Here is a 20,646-nt window from a genome sequence, read left to right as displayed (position 1 = left end):
ATGGTGTGGCAAACCACAAAATAAGGCAAGGCTTTGAGTTTCCAACTAGATGGAAAGCAAATGAGCAGTAAGAGAACATGTGCGGAGATCTGAGATGCACCTTGGCCTAATCTACAAGGTAGGCACTTGTCCCTGCGTGCAGTGAAAAGTGTAGCTGCACTTCAAAGTGCAGCGTTGGATTAGACCACTATATTATAAGTGGGTTAGAAATGTGCCACAAGAATGCAATGCTACCAATGCCATCCTCTGTGGATGGGCATGAAGGCAGTCATTGGCCATGGAATGTGACAGAGATGTTGAGGACTACTGTCCATGATGGAGACCTGGAGGAGCAAGTGGCAAGCTGCAACCGTCAGGTGCCAGCTTTGACTTTCATCTTGGGAATTATCACTGTAGTCATCCTGTGTATTGGAGGATTGGAAATAGCATATCAATGAGGTGAGATTCAATACTTACTTACTTTCAGCTTGTGTTGAGCTTCATATAAGCTTCATGCAACCAAACAGAAACTGAATGGCCACTCAGTGTACCACTGGAATAAGCCGCCTTACTTTCATGCTACAGTTCCTATCCTCGGCCTGCCAAGATCGCAAGAAATTACAGAGTTGTGAACATAGCCCAATTTATCACAGAAACCAGCCTTCCATCCATTGACTTCATCTATACTTCCCACTGCCTCAGGAGGCAACCAACATATCAAAGACCCCGCCCACCCCAGTTGTACTCTCTTCCACCTTCTTCTATCAGACAGCAGATATAAAGATTTGAATACATGTACAAACAGATTCAATAACAGCATCTTCCACATTGTTACCAGACTTTTGAACAGACCTCTCAAATGTTAATGTTGATTTCTGTCCGTCTCTCTCGCTCGCTCTCTCTAGCTTCTTTGTGGCTATAACATTGTATTCTGCACTCTGTTCTGCTCCCCTGATCCACTTTGTATGATGTGATCTGCCTGCATAGCATCTTCTTACATGCCCCACCCTCCCTCAGCTGTGTCTTTTTTGTCACAAAACAGAGATTGCTGGAAAAGCTCAGCAGGTCTGGCAGAATGTGTGGACAGAAACCAATGTTAACATTTCAGTCCACTGATCTTTCCTCAGGACTGTCTTCTTTGTGCCTTGTTGGCTTTGCTATCAGGTAGAGCAAACACATTTTTGCTTTTCACTGCAAACATTTACACCTGGTTTACACCTCCGTGTCTCCTTTTCCACTATTCTTAATGTTCTTAAGCACCAACCCCCTCCCCGAGCACCCCCAACAGCCGATCAACCAAACCTCCAGGGTCAACAAACTCCACATCTGAGCAGGCTCAGAATGCTCATGTGTGGAGTTGGGGATTACATTAAGACATATGGGGAGGCAGAGGAAGGTGGAAACCAATTATGAGGATTTATTGGCCTGTTCCCTATAGACCATCCCGTTAACCCCACAGGCTTCACACTTCACAAATACCCATCCATCTCCTGCTTACCTATCCCACCTAGTCCCTGGCATCTGAGGTGATCATGCCTCGAGGGTCATTTGTAGACCCCTCCAAAATTTCACAACTCTCTGAAAGGTACAGTGCTCCCAACTGTAGATGATCCCCCCCCCCCCCCCCCCCCCCCCCCCCCCCCTCCCCCCCCCCTTCCTAGCCATGCTTTTCCATATTTCCCACCACCTCCACATAAATTCTGCTGCCCTCAAAACCCCCAGCCCAGAGTCTCAAAAACTAACCTGTCAAGGCTCAGTCTTGTGACAACAGCCTCACTCAGCCCTCACCCCACCTTAGTTTGTGTGGACAGTCTGCACCAGACAGACTGATGTGGCCTGTCTCCTCAATTGAAATGACTGCACATCCCCAAGCAAAATGTGCCCAGCTTCCTGACCGATTCCTATACATCCCTGAACTGCATTAGCCCTTCACCCTCGATTTGACACTGCAAAGCCAATGAACTGACCGTGATCTACTCCCAGAGTCAAGGGCTCCGTGACCAAAAAATACTTTCTCATGAAACAGAATATGATAAAAAGCATAAGGTTAATTTTATAAATGTTCAGTCCCACCGTGCATCTCATATATGACTATGAATATTGAAGAATTGTAAATGTACTTTGTATGAATTTTCATCGATAAAGTATGAGTAGAATTGATATGATAACAGCAAAGGAGATAATGAAATACAATGCTTAAACAGACAAATGTTGAACTTAATTATTTTGACTAATGAATAAAGTTTTGAAATGTCCGTAACAAGAAAATCAATATAAATTTATTATTGTACAAAATTTGTAATTGAACAAATATCAAATAGATGGAAAGAGCTTTCATTGAAATGGAATGACAGTCACACAAGTTAAAAACAAACTTGACTTCGACATTATAATTTTTTGCTTATTTTCCAGTCAGAAGTTCTCACATGAAAACATTTCAAACATTTTAGCCTTTTTTTAATTTTGAAAATGCCTGGTGAGGTTACTCTACAGAGGCCCATATCCTGTCACCAAGTCACCCTTAATTTACACATGGAAAGCCCTCGACACTGATCCAGCTTCCTCAGAGCTAGCTCTCAGAGTGAACAGAATCTCTGACATGTTTTTTTTTAAAAGGTAAAGGCATTAAGCTTAGAGAAGATGTGAGGAAAACCTTTTTTTCACAGAGGGTGTTCGGTGAAATAACTCCATAGATGCCAGTATTCCATCACCAAGTCACCTTTTATGATACTGATCCGGCTGCCTCTGAGGCAGCTCTCAGAGTGAACAGAATCAGTTTCTTTTTTGTTTTTTTTTTCTTTTTTTTTCTTTTTTTAAAATATTAATTTAACCTCCACACTACCACCTAAGTGCGGTAGTGCTTACTTTTTTCCCCAGCACCCATGGTGTGTGTGTGCAGGTGTGAGACACAGTGAAAGACACAAAGTGCACGAATCTTTATTCAAATTCCACCACCAGGAAGATAGGAAAACACCCGGGTGGCCAGTGACAAACACTGCCCTTCACATCAAAGGGCAGAATCTGTTTCTGTCAGCCAGGGCTCCCTGATTGGGGCTGTTAATCTGGTCCAATCAGGGAATTCTATGAGGTCCACCTGGCTGACCTCATTACAATCACAGCACCTAGACTATTCAAAAGGTTTCCCAGTCATTTGGTTGTATGAGTATCCATTCAATGTAACATAATCTGGGCATATTATTTGAACAAAGTATAGACAGTATTATATCATAGATATTGTGGGCTATTAGGCACTGAAGAAAGTTGTTTCTGAAGTAGTTAATACTCACTCCTAGAATGTTAGAATTCATTTCAAAAGGGCGAAAATACAAGAGCAGAAATGAACTGCTGAGGCAGAATAAGGTTCTGGTCAAATCACATTTGGAATATTGTGAGCAGTTATGGGCTCCCTATCGAAGGAAGATTGTGCTTGCGTCCAAAGGAGGTTCACAACAATAATCCCCGGTATGAATGGCTTGTCATGAGATAATATTGAGGGCTCTGGGTCTGTACTCAATGGAGTTTAGAAGGATGAGGGGGATTCTATTGAAACTTACAGAACATTGGATAAAATAGACATGGAGAAGATGTTTCCACTAGGAGGAAAGACTAGGACCCAAGGTTACAGCCTCACAGTAAAGGGGCAACCCTTTAGAACTGAGATAAGGAGGAATTTCTTGAGCCAGAGGGTGATGAATCTGTGGAACTCATTGCCACAAAAGGCTATGGAGGCCAAGTCATTGAAAAAAAGATAACAAAGACCAGTAAAGCACAGACCCTTCAGTTCACCAAGCCTGTGCCAACACATGCTAGCTTTATAAAGCCTTTGTCTTCACACAGTCTAGCCCTCTATTCCCTGCCTATTCATGTACCGGTCAAGATGCCTTTTAAATGTTGCTTCTAGCATCTTTGCTGGCAATGCATTCCAGACACTTACCATCCTTGTTTAAAATTCTTGCTTCTCATTTATCCTTTAACCTTTTCCCCCTTTTACCTTTAACCTATGTGCCCTCAATTGACATTTCTACTCTGAGAAAAGGACTCTAACTATTCATGCCACTTATTAAAACTTCAGGTCATCCCCTCAGCCTCCGGCATTTAACTAAAAACAAATCAAGGTTTTCTAATCTCTCCTCATAGCTAATCCCTTCCAAACCAGGCAATGTCCAGATTTACCTTTTCTGTACTCCAAAATTTTCACATCCTTCTGGTGGAGTGGAAATTAGAACTGTGTGCAATATTCCAAATGTTGCTTTTCCAAAGTTGTGTATACCTGCAACATGACTTGCCCATTTTAATACTCCATGCCCCATCTGATGAAGGCAAGCATGCCAATACACCTTCTTGACCACCTATCTACCTACTTTCAAAGAACTGTGGAGCTGTATGCCTTCAACACAGAGATAGATAGGTTCTTGATTAGTAAGGGGATCAAGGGTTACAGTGATAAGGCAGGAGAATGGCCTAATTCAACTTCTACATCTTATGTTATACGTAACATAAAATTTTATTGAAGAAAGTTGATACATACAAATGCTGATGAACTACCCACGGGAATTATTGAAGTTAACCACAGTTGAGAACACTTTGTGACAAAGCATTTGTGTAGAAAATGAAATTTTATAAATGTTGGGTTGTGAAGAAATATTACATGGGTTTTTTTGAAAATTCAAATGCAATCATTCAAGATTATGATCAGTGTGTGTAGTGATTGAAACAGGTGGTCCTTGTTGACTATGAGGTCCTTGATTGGGGTTGCTAACCTGGGCCAATCAGGAAGCCCTGGCTGACCAAAAAGCACTTCTGCTGTTAGGTAGTAGTGTGGGGGAGAAAACCAAAAAAAAAAGGGGGGAAAAAGTGAAAATTAAAACAAAGAAAACAGGAGTTCTGTTGACTCAGAGCTGGCTCTGAGGGAGCTAGATCAGTGTCCAGGACTCTCCATAAGAAAAAGATATATGAATGGGGGCTGCCCTTGAGGTGACTGGAAGGGGGATCAGGGCGGACCGAGAGCCGGAAGGGGGATCAGGGCGGACCGAGAGCCAGAAGGAGGATCAGGGCGGACCGAGAGCCGGAAGGGGGATCAGGGCGGACCGAGAGCCGGAAGGGGGATCAGGGCGGACCGAGAGCCGGAAGGGGTGTAGGGGTGGAACTGCCTTGTGGCCAGACCAGGAGGGACGGGTAGTTTGCTGGGTTGCCAGGGGTGTCTGTGATGTATGCACGGTTTTATTATTCAGTTTATTGAACTCTCTGTTTGTAATTGTGTTTACTATTTCCTTTTTGATATAATAAGGTGGGATTTGAAGTTCACCCTGTGAACGGTGAACTGGGTTTGGCTTCGCTGCCCCTTTCCCCTGTAAATTGCTGTTTCTCGTATACAGCTGTTCACTGTTAACTGTTCGGTTGTAATTTGTGCTGGTTAAAATTAAAAAAAATATATAAACAGGCTGCCCTTGGAGGTGGCCAGAAGATGTATCAGGGCGGACAGAGAGCCAGAAGGGGTGGAGAGGCAGGCTGCCTTGTGGCCGGAAGATGGGAGGTGCAGAGGGTTTCCTCGGTTGCCTGGGGTATCTATGTTCTATACACTGGTTTGTTTGTTTGATTGGACTGTATTGTATGCGTTTGTTACTGTTACCTTTTTGCTGACTTACCGTGGGATTTGAGGTTTGTCATCATTTCCCAACGGTGGAGTTTGGGATTTGGCCTTGCTGCCCCTTCCCCTGTAAATAATCTTTTGTGAACCACTGCTTACCATTTATTGTTAACTGTTTATATTTTGTACCATTTCATAAAATTATTTTAAAAAAATAAGAGGGAATTTAGAATCTCCTAAGTTGAGGGGACTGACACTGAGCTGGCTGGCTGGCAGGCCACAGCCATTGTACTGTGTACAAGTAAATAAAGGGTGACTTGGTGATGGGATACCAGCCCCTGTGCAGTTATTTCAGTGCGCAATAGATGTGATTTCACAGATTTAAATAAAAAAGAAACTTAATATATACATTTCAAACTATTTTCCAGAATTTGAAGAAAACCAATCAATCTACTGTTCTTTGAAAAGTGGCAATGACTGCACAATATCATTCCGTATTGTTAATGATCAACATGGAAGATCACTTCTTTATGATCTTGAACAAACAGGTGAGCTTGGATAATACATGAGTTTATACCTGTGTAATGTTTTGACTTGAGCTATTTCATTCATTTTCACGTCACTGGATGCTGCACATTTGCAAGGCAAGACTTAGCAACCTGTTAGGTTGTGGAATAATCTGGTTGATTTCAAATTAAGTACTTCAAATTAAATACTGAGCATTCAAAAATAACTTAATTTCATTGATGGGACCAGTGAAGAATTATGCTGACAATAAAATTAATTATTTTTTAAAAATTACTGATCCCAACTGGCAAGTGAGATGACAATGTAACTTCTTACAGAATTTTATGAAGTTAGTATGAGCCATCAGATAAGGAATTTAAGAACAACAGACCATTCAGTCCCTTAAATTGACTCCAGTTACATCTTATCTCCACTTCCCTGACTTTGATCCTTATCCATTGATAACCTCACCTAACTAATGGTAATGGAATGCTGAACCTTATTTTAAAGGAGGTGGAGTATAAGCATGAGGAAGTCTTACTGCAAGTGTACTAGATGTTCGCGGTGAGACCATATCTGGAGTGCGGTGAGCAATTTTGGTCCCCTTATTTAAGAGGACATCATTTTACTGAAGACAATTCAGAGAAGATTCAGTAGGACAATCCCTGGTTATAGAAGGATTACCTTATGAGCAAAGGCTAAACAATTTGAGAGACTACTCACTGGGAGTTTAGAAGAACGAGAGGTGATCTCATTGAGACATAAGATTCTTAAGTGACTTGACAGGGTAAATACTAAGAGGATACTTCCCATCATGGGAGAATATAGGGCCAGAGAGCATACTGTCCGTTTAAGACTGAGACAAGGAGGAAATTCTTCTCTCAGAGTCTTGAGTGTCTCTGGAACTCCTTGCCACAAAAAGCTATGGGGACAGAGTCCTTACATAGGAAAAGGCTGGAACAGATAGATTTTTGATCAATAGGGGAATCAAGGGTTACATGGAAAATGGAGAAGAGTGGATATCAGGAATGTTAGAGCAGCCATGATCCTATTGAATGGTGCAGTGGGATTGTAGGGATGAACAGCTGGCTCCTGTCCCTATTTCTTACGATCTTATGGTCTAATAAAACAGTGTCAATGGCAATCTTCGAAATTTCACATAATCAGCATTTACAGTCTTTAGGAGGGAAAGTATTCCAGATTTGTACTTCTATGTCAGTAAAATGGGAGCTCCCTCATAAAAACCTTACTTTAATTTACAGGTTGTGTCCTCTAGTTCTGGCTTCTTTCACAAATAGAAGTAGTTCATCTTAAACATTTTAAATGCTTCAATGAAGCCATCTTTGACATTATTATAAAATAAAATTTCTTTCAACTAAGTTTTTATGACCTGTCCTCAAATAAATGCTTTTAATCAGAGTGTCATTCTGGTGAATCTGAGCTACATCCCCTCCAAGACTGAAATATTCTTCCTGAGGTTTGATGCCCAGATCTAAATAGAGTACTCCAGATGATCTCTGCACACATAAAACATAACTTCCTTTCCTTTGTACTCCAATTTCTTTGATATAAAGAGTAACAACCCATTAGCCTAAGATTATTTTTGTACAGATGCTTTTTAGGGATGTACATATTTGAACTTCTTTGCTCTTCCACAGTTACTAATTTCCAATCACTTAAAGATACTCCAATTTATCATCACTTTTGGATCCATACTGTATCCTGTATATTTTAAAGCTTCCTGCTCCCATCAACATAATTTATTGTACTTCCTAGCATATTGATCTTTGAGAACCTAACTGGAAGGATAGAGTTGTATATTCAAGTCACAGGATGACATTGGATTGCTTTGGATATACAGAACAGAAATAGGCTATTTGACCCAAGAACTCATGCCTGTTTAAACTCCATCCAAACCACCTTTCACCACAACCTCCCACATCTCCTTTCCTAAATCTATCATCACAACAGTCTATTTTCTTCTCCCTCATAAGCTTGTCCTGCTTTCCCTCAAATAAATCTTTACTATCTATGATCACTTCAAAGACTCTGCATGGTTCCACATTCTTAACTTCAACCAGAGGTAAGAAGTTCCCTCTAAATTGTCCATTAGATGTCTTGGTGACAAGCCTTATGTTGTTCCTCAAAGAGGAAGCATTCTCTCTGTTTGTATGCAATCAAAACCTTTCATGTTTTAAAATACCTCTATTGAGGGTCACACCCCTAGATTTTTGTCAAGAACAAAGAGCTGAAGCTGTCAATTATTTATACCCACAAATTTATGATATTAGTTCTACAAAATTCTGCACCATTTCCAGTGCCTCTATATCTTTTTTTAAAATATGGTGACTAGAATAGCACACAATGTGACAATGGTAATCTAACCGAGGTTTGATACAGCCTGAACATAATTTCTTTACTTTTAAATGTTACCACTCTCTAGAAATAAAGCTGAATTTTTGTTTTGCTGTTTTATGGTTGTGCTAATTTATGGCACAAATTTTCATGATTTATGTCATGAAAAATCAAGGCTTTAAAAGAGATCCCTTGACATTCATATTTATTATTTGAGAAATATACAAAATATGTGACAAAAATATCTGGAAAAATCTTTCCCTTTCTAAGCTCAACCCTTCTGTACTCCTAATTCATTAGTCTCACAAATCTGCAATTTTTTAAAAAATCTAACCTATTTTTCTAAATCAACCTGTTCAGAGATATTATTACACAATGCTGGAGCATGTGGGACTTGAACCTGGTCCAAGGGTAGGGGCACTACCACTGTGCCACAAAAGGAATTTACAGTCTTATTTGTTTAAATTTAATCTATTTTTCCAATCAACTTCAACAGCTCTGAAGCAGGTGAGTCCTGAACCCAGGCCTCTTGCTTCAGGGGTGGGGACACTACCACTGCACCACTGGGATGTCCACTCCGCCCCTACAAGCTTATTATCGATGGTTCACAAATCAGATCAGCTGCAAATTCTTACCAAATATTCCCAATATTTCTGAAAACCCCAGTCCCAATTTGCTTTGAGAATTGCCAAAGTCCTAAATACGAACTGATGATTGGAGAGGGTTTAGGGGTTTATAGTTTCCCGTAGATTTGCTTTGAAGGAATGGCTATCGCAGATAATTTAAATAAGTGCACAAGTGATGATGGAGGATAGTAAGTGGGTGAGACCAGAACTAGAGGGCATAGGTTTAGGGTGAGAGGGGAAAGATTTAAAAGGGACCCTCAGGCAATTTTTTTCATGCAGAGGGTGGTGCGTGTAAAGAAAGAGCTGTCAAAGGAAGTGGTGGAGGCTGGGACAAATATAATATTTAAAAGGCATCTACATGAGTTGATAAATATTCGGGTTTAGAGGTATATGGCCAAATGCTGGCAAATGGTACTAGATTAAATTATGATTAGGAAATGACGGTGTTGGACTGGGGTGCACAAAGTTAAAAATCACAACACCAGGTTATAGTCCAACAGGTTTAATTGGAAGCACTAACTTTCAGAGCGCTGCTCCTTCATCAGGTGGTTGTGGAGTACACAATTGTAAGACACAGAATTGATAGCAAATAAATTCTATATCTTATAATTGTGTACTCCACAACCATCTGATGAAGGAGCAGCGCTCTGAAAGTCACTGCTTCCAATTAAACCTGTTGGACTATAACCTGGTGTTGTGATTTTTAACTAGATTAATTTAGGATATCTAGTCGGCATGGACAAGTTGGACCGAAAGAGCTGTTTCAATGCTGTACATTTCTATGACTCACACAACACCATATGTACATCATATGTCACATTCCAGTATGGAGCTGAAAATATTTGCATGTTATGGCTGGAAAATGAAAATATAGCAAATTCTAACATATATGAATCCTGCACTTTGTACAAGTTGTGTCTGTCACATGCTGTATCACATTTAAGCAGCATTTCTCCAAGTCCCATTGCCATTGATTAGCTGAAATGTCTTCTTGATTAACAACAACAAATTCCTGGAGAACAGACAGTGAATATACTAATTAACACATTGTGAGCAAAAGCTAGTACTGATAATTACTAATAATGACAATTTAAAGAAAACTTCTCTCAATAATCAACCATCACAACAAACATTAGCAAGGAACAGAATGGAAAACAAATTTTTCCACATATTTCAGTCAGGTATTGTCTTCTCAGTCACAGTGAGCACAACAAATGTAACTGGCAAATCCAATTTCTAACAAAAAAAGGCTAAACAATATTCCAGCTTACCCATGAAATTGTCCATTCATTTGAAATACATCAGCGATTTTGCTGTCTGCTGCCAATTTTCCAAAAGAATATAGACAAAGAATATAGACAAAGAAACAGAAATAAATAACTCCATCTGTTTCACTTGTTTTTTTCCCATTTGAATCCTTCTCTGCCTTTTCCAAGTAAATAAACAATTGCTGTGCTTGAGTGTTTTGTTGAATCTGTGGATATAAAGTAATGCCTGTAGAGAAATCTTTTAAGCTCGATTTGAAGAATAATGTAGTGTTCCTTAGATGCTCTAGCAAATCACAGCATAAACTGGAGGAACAACATCTAATCTTCAAACTAGGCAGTTTACAACCTTTGGGGCTCAATATGGAGTTCAACACCTTCAAACTGTGAACCCATTCCTTCTCTTTTTGCTGTGCTTGTTACATTCTCTATCAATCTCTCAATCCTCCCCCCCACTTCATTGGGACTGTATGTTCTTAGTCGGGCAGTTAGATACACTTTCTGCCTTTCTCACATTCCGATCACTTAATCTGAACTATCAACATCCTTTCTTCCACAACAATCCAACCACCTCCACTCCCCACTATTGCATAACTGCTGCCCCCTCCACACTTCAGCTTTGAAGAAGAGTGATCTAGACTCGAAACGTTTGCTTCCTTTCTCTCCATGGATGTTGCATGACCCGCTGTCATCTCTGGCACTTTGTTTTCAGTGGGATTGAATTTCTCCACTTGCTTCGATGTGGTTACAATAAGTCTCAAAAAGCTTGACAACATCCGTGAGAAACAAAACAGAAATTACTGGAGTCACTCCGCAGGTCTGGTAGCATCTGTGGTGAGAAAGCAAAGTTAATGTTTCGAGTTCACTGACCCTTCTTCAGTTCCAAAGATTCTTATCATTTTCATAAGTGCTTTTGCCCCAGATTGTCCTCCATTGTCAGTCTGGATCCAGGCCAGTTAGTGAAACAGAAACCAAGACAATCTGTCCATGGACAAAGTTTATGAACTACTCAATCATACCGCTCTTTCTATACACACCAGTCCCACTGGTTTTCACTTGACATTTTTCTTTTTTTCTGTGCAGAGATGCTATTAGCTACCTCTGTTTTACCACCAATTCATCCATATTTCTAATTAAAAACATGATTTACAAGCACCAATTTCCTCTTAATATCTATCCAGTCAATTAGTTAATAAATGCAAATCACTAGCTCAACTTATCACAGGCCTAAAACTTACCATTTGCAGGTATCAGATAATGAACCCCTGTCTACACTTTTTAAAATAACCTAACAAATCCCTCTCTAATGTTAAAAACATATGAATGACAAGCAGATGTAGGCCATTCTGTCCCTCAACTTACTCAGATGTTCAATAAAATCATAGTTAATTAGCTTGTGTTCTGAATACCATGTTCTCATCCGTCCCTAAAAACCTTTGATTGTCTTGACTAATAAGAATCTATCTACTTCTGCCTTACAAATATTCAGTGACCCTCTCACCACTGCCTTCTGAGGCTGAGAGTTCCAAAGCCTCACCCAGAGCAGAAAAAAAAAATCCTCATTTCTGTCCTAATAGGGCAAGCTCTAGGTTTTCAAGCAGGTTCTTCTTTTTCTGGACCCACCCACAACAGTAAACATCCTGTCGATGTCCACCATGTTAAAGACTATGCAAAACCAAGTCAGAAAGGAACTGTAAAAAGATAAGGCAGTGAGTGGAGTGGGAAGGGCAAAGAAAAATGTCAGAAAAATTGAGGACAGATGTTATTTAGTCAGACTCTGGAGTCATTTGTCCTTTTCATTTAGTTTAAAGTATTCATTGTTTGCAATACGGTCTCCTTTATATTGATGAGATGAAATGCAGCCTGAGTGATCGTTTTGCAGAACACCTCCACTCTGTCTATTGGAATGACCAACACTTCCCAGTTGCTTGTTATTTCAATAAATCATTCTCCTCTTTATGCAAACATTTCTGTCTTGGGCTGCTGCAATGTTCCAACAAAGCACAAGACAGGATTTAGGAATGACATCTCTGAGGCACTTAACAGCCTCTAGAACTCAATGTTGAATCTCTCAACTTCGCATAGTATCTATCCTTCATTTTTCTTACATTTTTCTCCCCCCATCCACCTTGTTTACTTTGTTCACAGCAGAGAAGACCCATCTTTTTCCCAACCACACTTTAGTTTACACCCATATTGCATCTGTTTCTTGTTCACCACAATGTGGACCTCTTTGTCTTTTGCACAGGGCCTCTGCACCACCTGTTCCCCTCACTCTAATGAAAGTATAACAACTACCATTTTGCAACAGATTTCAATTCTAGAGGAGTGTCATATCAGACTTGAAATTCTCTAGCACTTTGTGTTTATTCCACTCATTCCAGATATTCTAATAAACCTCCTCCGAACCACCTCCAATGCATTTGTATCCTTCATTAAATAATCTGTACACAGTATAAACATAGAACATAGAAGAATACAGCGCAGTACAGGCCCTTCGGCCCTCGATGTTGTGCCGATCCAAGCCCACCTAACCTACACTAGCCCACTATCCTCCATATGCCTATCCAATGCCCGTTTAAATGCCCATAAAGAGGGAGAGTCCACCACTGCTACTGGCAGGGCATTCCATGAACTCACAACTCGCTGAGTAAAGAATCTACCCCTAACATCTGTCCTATACCAACCACCCCTTAATTTAAAGCTATGCCCCCTCGTAATAGTTGACTCCATACGTGGAAAAAGGTTCTCATGGTCAACCCTACCTAAATCCCTAATCATCTTGTACACCTCTATCAAGTCACCCCTAAACCTTCTTTTCTCTAATGAAAATAGCCCCAAGTGTCTCAGTCTTTCCTCATACGATCTTCCTTCCATATCAGGCAACATCCTGGTAAACCTCCTCTGCACCCGTTCCAGTGCCTCCACATCCTTCCTATAGTATGGCGACCAAAACTGCACACAATACTCCAGATGCGGCCGCACCAGAGTCTTATACAACTGCAACATGACCTCAGGGCTCTGGAACTCAATTCCTCTACCAATAAAAGCCAGTACGCCATATGCCTTCTTCACCGCACTATAAAGATGTGGTCTCACAAATGCCCTGTGTACTGAACACCCTTATGTTTTTGTTCAAGTCCTCTTCTTTTAAAGTAAAGCATTCCATTAGTCTTCTTAATCACTTGCCGTATACATACTATCCATTTATGACTCATACACAGGAACACCCAGTTCCCTCAGTACCTTAGAGTTCTGCAGCTGATCAATGTTTAAGTAGTACTTTACAATTATTGTTTCTGGAAAGTGAGCAACTTAACATTTCCCTACATTGTACTGCATCTTCTAAAATTTTACCAATTCACTTTATCCATCATCAGTCTGCAATTATGGAGGTTAAATCACTGAATATATCCTGAAAAGAAACAGATAAATTTCTAGATTAAGAGCATCAAGAGGAGAAAACCAGACTACAGTATTGAATTAGAAGGCCAGTCATGGTCCAATAAATGGTGGAGCGGAGTTAAAGGCTAAATGGACTATTCTTCTTCCTAGTTTGTACTTTTTTATCCTGGTTATGTTAGTTTCACAACATACATTCCTGCTATCTTTGTGTCATGTGCAATTCACAATTGCAATTGATTTAAACTGTGCCTCTTGTCCTCGTCAATTATTTTTTAGCTCCTACCTCACCTGCCTGTTCTATTTCATAACCATACTGCATTCTCTACACAACTGCTTGGCTTCCTAACAAATTGGCGAAAGTGAGTAGCAGATTCTGGAGATTAGAGCCAAGAGTGTGGTGCTGGAAAAGCACAGCTGATCAGGCAGCATCCGAGGAGCAGGAAAATTGATGTTTCGGGTAAAAGCCTGACGTAGGGCTTTTGCCCAAAACATTGATTTTCCAGCTGCTCTGATGCTGCCTGATTGGCTGTGCTTTTCCAGCACCACACTCTTGTTTCTAAAAAAATGTCCCTCTCTCAAACCCATGTACTTCATACATTAGGGATAGAAAAGCTGTATGTCTGGTGTGATACTCTGACACTCCAAGCATAATTTTTTAACATACCATTTTTTAAACATAAATGTAAAGCAATCATAAAAGGAGAAAAGAATCAGTCATTTAATACTAGTGTATTTAGATCATTTGCCCATAGAATTTCAGTGACCTATTGCCTTGAAGGGACAGGTGATGTTAAGTGCAGCCGTATTTAGGAAGTTATATTTTAAGGCTATGCTGCAGTCCACAGATTACAGTCAGTAACAACGTGAGATCTAATGTTGGGCATCAAATACAATAGTTATAAAAGGAAATCACTTTAAATTTCTGGTCCTAGTACTACAACATTATATGTTTTACGGTTCAACCTTTATTCCAACTCCATTTGTTCTTGAGAAATAGTTAGCTTGCATAGACAAGCCTGCTTATTTTGCATGAAATATGCAAGGCAGTGTGCATAAGATAAATAATAAACTCTCATTTGCAACAGTACTGCCAAGCTTGTGTCCTTTAAATCTCTTATTTAGCAAACAGTACAATATTAAATTCTGTAACTCAATTTTAATAAAATATTTATTATAAGGATTAAAATTGTATAGATGTGAAACAAAATCTAGAATTTAATTCTAGATATCAATAAATGACTTAACATTCACTGGAACATTAACTGGTTTCCTGAACTGACAGAAAAATAAGTCCCAGTCTCTTGCCAGATGCTTTATATCTATGTTTGTATGAAAATAGACAATTAGTGCATAGTGCCCCATCACCCCAGTGATCTGGATATCCGATACCCATGAGTAAAGTGCATTGACTAAAGAATTAACAGGCTATCCAAAGTTATTACCAGGATCAGATAGCTTTTTAGCAGAGAATTGTCAATCAAATTCAGAATCAAGGCAGCAAATCATGTTAATCAGAAATGGTACCAACTATTTTTGACACTCAGGAAATCTTATTGCTGAGAGAATGAATGCCTAACTATGACACGCATCAACATCATCTCTTCTCCTGATCAAGTACATCTTCAACTAATCAGGCTGATTTTCTTATAAGAATTGTTCAGGCTCAAGGATTTCCTTTTCATCTCCAGGAGCAAAAGATTAATGTCTAAAACATTACTGAGAGCAATCAGGAAAATGGTTATAGAAACAATGAAAATATTGTGCAAACATATTTGTAGGAAATCTGATATAGGGGAAAAAAGATTTCATGACTAACAGTCAAAAATAGAGTGGCATGGTGGCTCAGTGGTTAGCACTGCTGCCCCACAGCACCAAGGGCCTGGGTTTAATTCCACCCCTAGGCGACTGTGCAAACACCACAGACATTCTCCTTGTTTCTACCTGGGTTTCCTCCGGGTGCTCTGGTTTCCTCCCACGAGCCAAAGGTGTGCAGTTTAGGTGGATTGGCCATGCTAAATTGCCTTTAGTATCCAGGGATTTATAGGCGGAATGGATTAGCCATGGGGAATGCAGGGTTTAAGGGGGGGGTGTTTGGGAGGGATGGTCTTCGGAGGATCAGTGTGGACTTGAGCTGAATGGCCTGCTTCAACCCTGTAGGGATTCGATGATTCTGTGAATCATTCAGTTGGGAAACAAAAAGTCTATGTTTTTACTTTTGGCATGGCGGGAAAGCACCATGAAATCAGACATGTGATGTGGCTACCCAGAAGTGTGAGGGTGGAGACATTGACATCAGGAGATTGTGATTCAGAAATATGTACAACCAGAATTGGCAGCCTTAATTATCAGAGACAATTCCTGCCTATTCACAGCTGGTGTTTTTCAGATATAAAAAGTAATATCAGTATTGGTTAGTTCAGGAAACTATTGCATATATACATGTAAAAAGGTGAATGTTTCAGACCAAGATTTCAGATCAAAGATGATGTGGTTGATATGCATATTTGAGTTGGGCCTAAATCAAATTTTAAAAAATTGAAACATAATGAATTAAATTAAAACAATAAAATAATTTGTATTAATTATTGTCTGTAATTTGAACTCTAAAAATTTGAATAAATAAAAGCAAAACTGAAATATAGAAATGTTTTACACATTTACTGGTGCTCATTTTTATTAAAAGTATACACAAAGTAACATTAACATCTCCTGAATTATACTTTGGTTCTGACATTTTTGGCATTGACAGTCTAGGGTTGGCTTTTACATGAGTACATATAGTAATTCACCATAATCTTTAAGTAATAAGTGATGCAATAAGACTTACACTACATCGGTATGATGACAGTGTACTGCATCCAACATTACATTTCACTTTGATTTCCCACTCTCTGTCATTAACTCTTATGTTTAATGACCACTTCAGCACAAAAATAAACATCCTGCATCTTAACAATTCTTACACATTGAAATATTGTTTTCTTTTTACAGAATGCCCCTTGCCTCCAAATGTAATGATGATAGTTTTGGGAATATCTTTGGCAATCCTTGTGGTCGGTTTGGTTATCCTCAGTATCTGGAAGATGTTTATATCCATTCATGATCGCAAAGAAGTGGCCAAATTTGAAGCAGAACGAGCAAAAGCTAAGTGGCAAACGGTATGCATTTAAAATTATATAATGTCTTACTGTTAATTTCCATTTTGAATTTAATATAGACAGCAAATATGTAAAAGCCTAAGAAATTGAGAGATGCAATACATATTTTGTAATACTAATAAGCAGGATAGATAAAGCTTATGGGTAGAATGGAAATATGCTATTAGTTGTTAAATGAACATGGATAATTGTAACTTTCAGATTAGGTTTGTGATTATTATTCCCATTGACATGGCGTTACAATCAGTTGAAATGACAATGAAAAGAAAGTCATAAATACCAAGTGTGCTATAAACCTGCCATGGCAATTGAGGAATTCACTTATAATGGGTTAATTTGATATAAGTAAGTGCATAAATTTCTGTTACTTCATAATGTATCATTATATTTTCAGGGCACAAATCCACTTTACAGAGGGTCAATTTCCACATTTAAAAATGTGACCTATAAAAATTATGGAAAAAAGGAAGTTACTACAATTGGGAATTAATGCTTAATTTATTGGAAAATTGTAAGTTTAACTCATGGACGTGATGCACTTTTATGTTTGCTTTTATCTCAATTATCAAAATTTATAAGCATGTTTTAGGTTTTTGTCTGTTTAGTGTACATAAAATTTGTAACACCATGTGTATATTTTGAATACGTTTTTGTATATATTAGAATGGTTGTGAGATTTTAATAGTAACTTGTATTTATATAGTGTCTTTACCATTGTACAACATCCCAAGGCACTTCACAGAACTGAGATCAAATAAATTTGACACCAAGCAGAAAACAAGATATTATGTGACCCAATAGGACATTTTAAAGAATGCCTTCAAGGAGAAGCTTACTAGAGAGAATGAAAATATTGTAGGGAAGAATTTCAGAATTTAGGACCTATATAGCTTAAAGGATGACTACAAAAAGAGTGTAATTATCAAACCAGAGGATGTGCAAGAACCAAAATGTGCAGGATTCCAGAGCTCTCAGGATTATAGGCCGAGAAAAGATTACAGAGATTCAAGTATCAGGTAAAAGTCATAAATATGTAGGAAATCAAAAAAAAAGCACCATTTCACTTTAAAAATCTGTTTCCAGTCAATCTTGCTGAATACCAAAATTGGTGATGGTGCGAACAGTGAAGAACGTTATCTCAGAGTACAATGGGATCTTGATTAGATGGGCCAATGGGCTGAGTAGTGGCAGATGGAGTTTAATTTAGATAAATATGAGGTGTTGCATTTTGGTAAGGCGAATCAGAGCAGGACTTATACACTTAACGATAGACCCTCGGGAGTGTTGCCGAACAATGAGACTGAAAGTGGAGTCAAGGGTAGACGGGGTGGTGAAGGAGGTATTTGGCACTTGCCTTCATTGGTCAGAGCATTGACTAGAGAATTTGGGACATCATGTTGCAGTTGCACAGGACATTGGTTGCTTTTGGAATACTGCATTCAATTCTGGTCTCTACACTTTAGGAAAGATGTTGTGAAATTTGAAAGGGTTCAGAAATGATTTACAAGGATGTTGCCTGTATTAGAGGGTTAGAGCTATAGGGAGAGGCAGAATAGGCTGGGGCTTTTATCCCTGGAGTGTGAGGCGCTGAGAGGTGACCTTATAGAGGTTTATAAAATCATGAAGGGCAAAGATAGGGTGAATAGCTAAGGTCATTTTCCCATGGTAGGGGAATCTAAAACTAGAGGGCATAGGTTTATGTGAGAGGTAAAAAATTTATAAAAAAAGGGACCAGAGGGGCAACTTTTTCATGCAGAAGGTGTTGCGTGTATACAATGAGCTGCCAGAGGTGGTGATGGAGGGGGTGCAATTATAACATTTAAAAGGCATCTGAATGGGTATATGAATAGGAAGAGTCAGAATGTTGCACTGGAAAAGCACAGCAGGTCAGGCAGCATCCGAGGAGCAGGACAGTCAACATTTTGGGCATAAGCTCTTCATCAGAAAGGGCTGAGAGGGATATGGGTCAAATGCTGGCAAATGGGACTTGATCAGTTAAACATATCTGGTCAGCATGGATGATTTGGACTAAAGGATCTGTTTCTGGGCTATATAACTCTATGACTGTAAGGTGGTTATAATCACCCAACTCTTAAGACTAAGGGAGTGCTATATTTTCTCTGTAGAAAAATCAATTCTCAATTTTCAACTACTACTGTAATATGTTCATATTATGTTTTTAAAGACAGTTTTGGAAAATTGCTCTCTGAAATGTTATTGTATTAACACATAACATCTTTGTTTTAAATTACTATTTTAATGGAAATGTAACCTACTGATTTCAAATAGGTTAGCACATCCATTAAAATTATGAACAATGGAACTTGATCTGATAGAATTTAGTGTATACACAATAAAACTATTATGTAACTATTATGACTTCATGGTCATACTTTCTCTATATGTAAAGTTTATTGAAGATATTCCAATAGTTAAGGAAAAATATAGAGCAAAACTTATAAGCAGTGACTTCTGTTTTATTTACAGTTTTACTCATATAGTGAGTAAAAGTATATAAGAAAAAAGGGGAAATTAATGAAATTAATAATTGATAATCACATTTCTCTATTTTTAAAATGCACAGACATAGCAAAGACTTGCTTATCATTTCTGTATTAAAAACCTAAGAAAACAGAATAGTACCAGAGAACCCGTAGACAGCTACTATGATTTCTACATTTAAAAATAGATAAATAAACCCAGATTACTATAGATCAATTGGCTTAATAGCAGTAATGGAAAGATAATAGAATCTATATGCAAAATGTAACAGAAAAGCATATAAATGCTACAAATATAAAGAATAATCAGCATAAGATATTAAAGGGACAATAACATGACAAGACTTGGTAAACTCTTTGAAATGGGAACAGAAAGGATAGATGTGGAATTGCCTTCAATATGGTATTTATTAGTGGGCTCATGATTACTGTCAGTCCACATTGAATCAGGAAACAAGTAGCAGAATAGACAGCAAACTGAACATCAGGGCCAACCGAGAATAGCATTTTTTCTCTTCCAAACTAAATTCAAAAGCAAGAGTTTCCTGGAGATAAACACTTGGTTTACTTTGGTCAGAAATCCCTTTGGATCTTCCATTAATTGGAAAGCCAAACAGAATTGAGAAACTCGACCCGGAAGTTAGTCCACTGGGACCTGTTGTCCAATCAGAGATGTACAGCACGGAAACAGACCCTTCGGTCCAACCCGTCTATGCCGACCAGATATCCCAACCCAATCTAGTCCCACCTGCCAGCACCTGGCCCATATCCCTCCAAGCCCTTCCTATTCATATACCCATCCAAATGCCTCTTAAATGTTGCAATTGTACCAGCCTCCACCACATCCTCTGGCAGCTCATTCCTCTGCGTGAAAAAAATTGCCCCTTAGGTCTCTTTCATATCTTTCCCCTCTCACCCTAAACCGATGCCCTCTAGTTCTGGACTCCCTGACCCCAGGGAAAGACTGTCTATTTATCCTATCCATGCCCCTTATAATTTTGTAAACCTCTATAAGGTCAGCCCTCAGCCTCCGATGCTCCAGGGAAAACAGTCTCAGCCTATTCAGCCTATCCCTATAGCTCAAATCCTCCAACCCTGGCAACATCATTGTAAATCTTTTCTGAACCCTTTCAAGTTTCACAACATCTTTCCAATAGGAAGGAGACCAGAATTGCACGCAATATTCCAACAGTGGCCTAACCAATGTCCTGTACATCCACAGCATGACCTCCCAACTCCTGTACTCAATACGCTGACCAATAA

At 39.1% G+C, this 20,646-nt stretch overlaps 1 protein-coding gene across 2 annotated transcripts in view; it reads left to right on the top strand.

Annotated features, from left to right (window-relative positions):
- The window catches only part of itgb6 (integrin, beta 6), an 88,856-nt gene extending 70,854 nt beyond the window's left edge, over window positions 1-18,002 (top strand). For both annotated transcript variants that reach the window (XM_043693845.1, XM_043693848.1), the window contains 3 exons: window positions 5,995-6,114; window positions 16,716-16,882; window positions 17,277-18,002. In XM_043693845.1, the coding sequence (XP_043549780.1) occupies window positions 5,995-6,114; window positions 16,716-16,882; window positions 17,277-17,372 (383 nt within the window). In that variant the 3' untranslated portion in view covers window positions 17,373-18,002. The remainder of the gene's footprint in view (window positions 1-5,994; window positions 6,115-16,715; window positions 16,883-17,276) is intronic.
- Window positions 18,003-20,646: the final 2,644 nt, after the last annotated feature.

Source organism: Chiloscyllium plagiosum, chromosome 7 (genome assembly GCF_004010195.1).
Source record: "Chiloscyllium plagiosum isolate BGI_BamShark_2017 chromosome 7, ASM401019v2, whole genome shotgun sequence".
NCBI lineage: Eukaryota > Metazoa > Chordata > Chondrichthyes > Orectolobiformes > Hemiscylliidae > Chiloscyllium > Chiloscyllium plagiosum.
The sequence above is the reverse complement of the archived record's forward strand: the minus strand, read 5'-3'. Positions and strand labels throughout refer to the sequence as shown.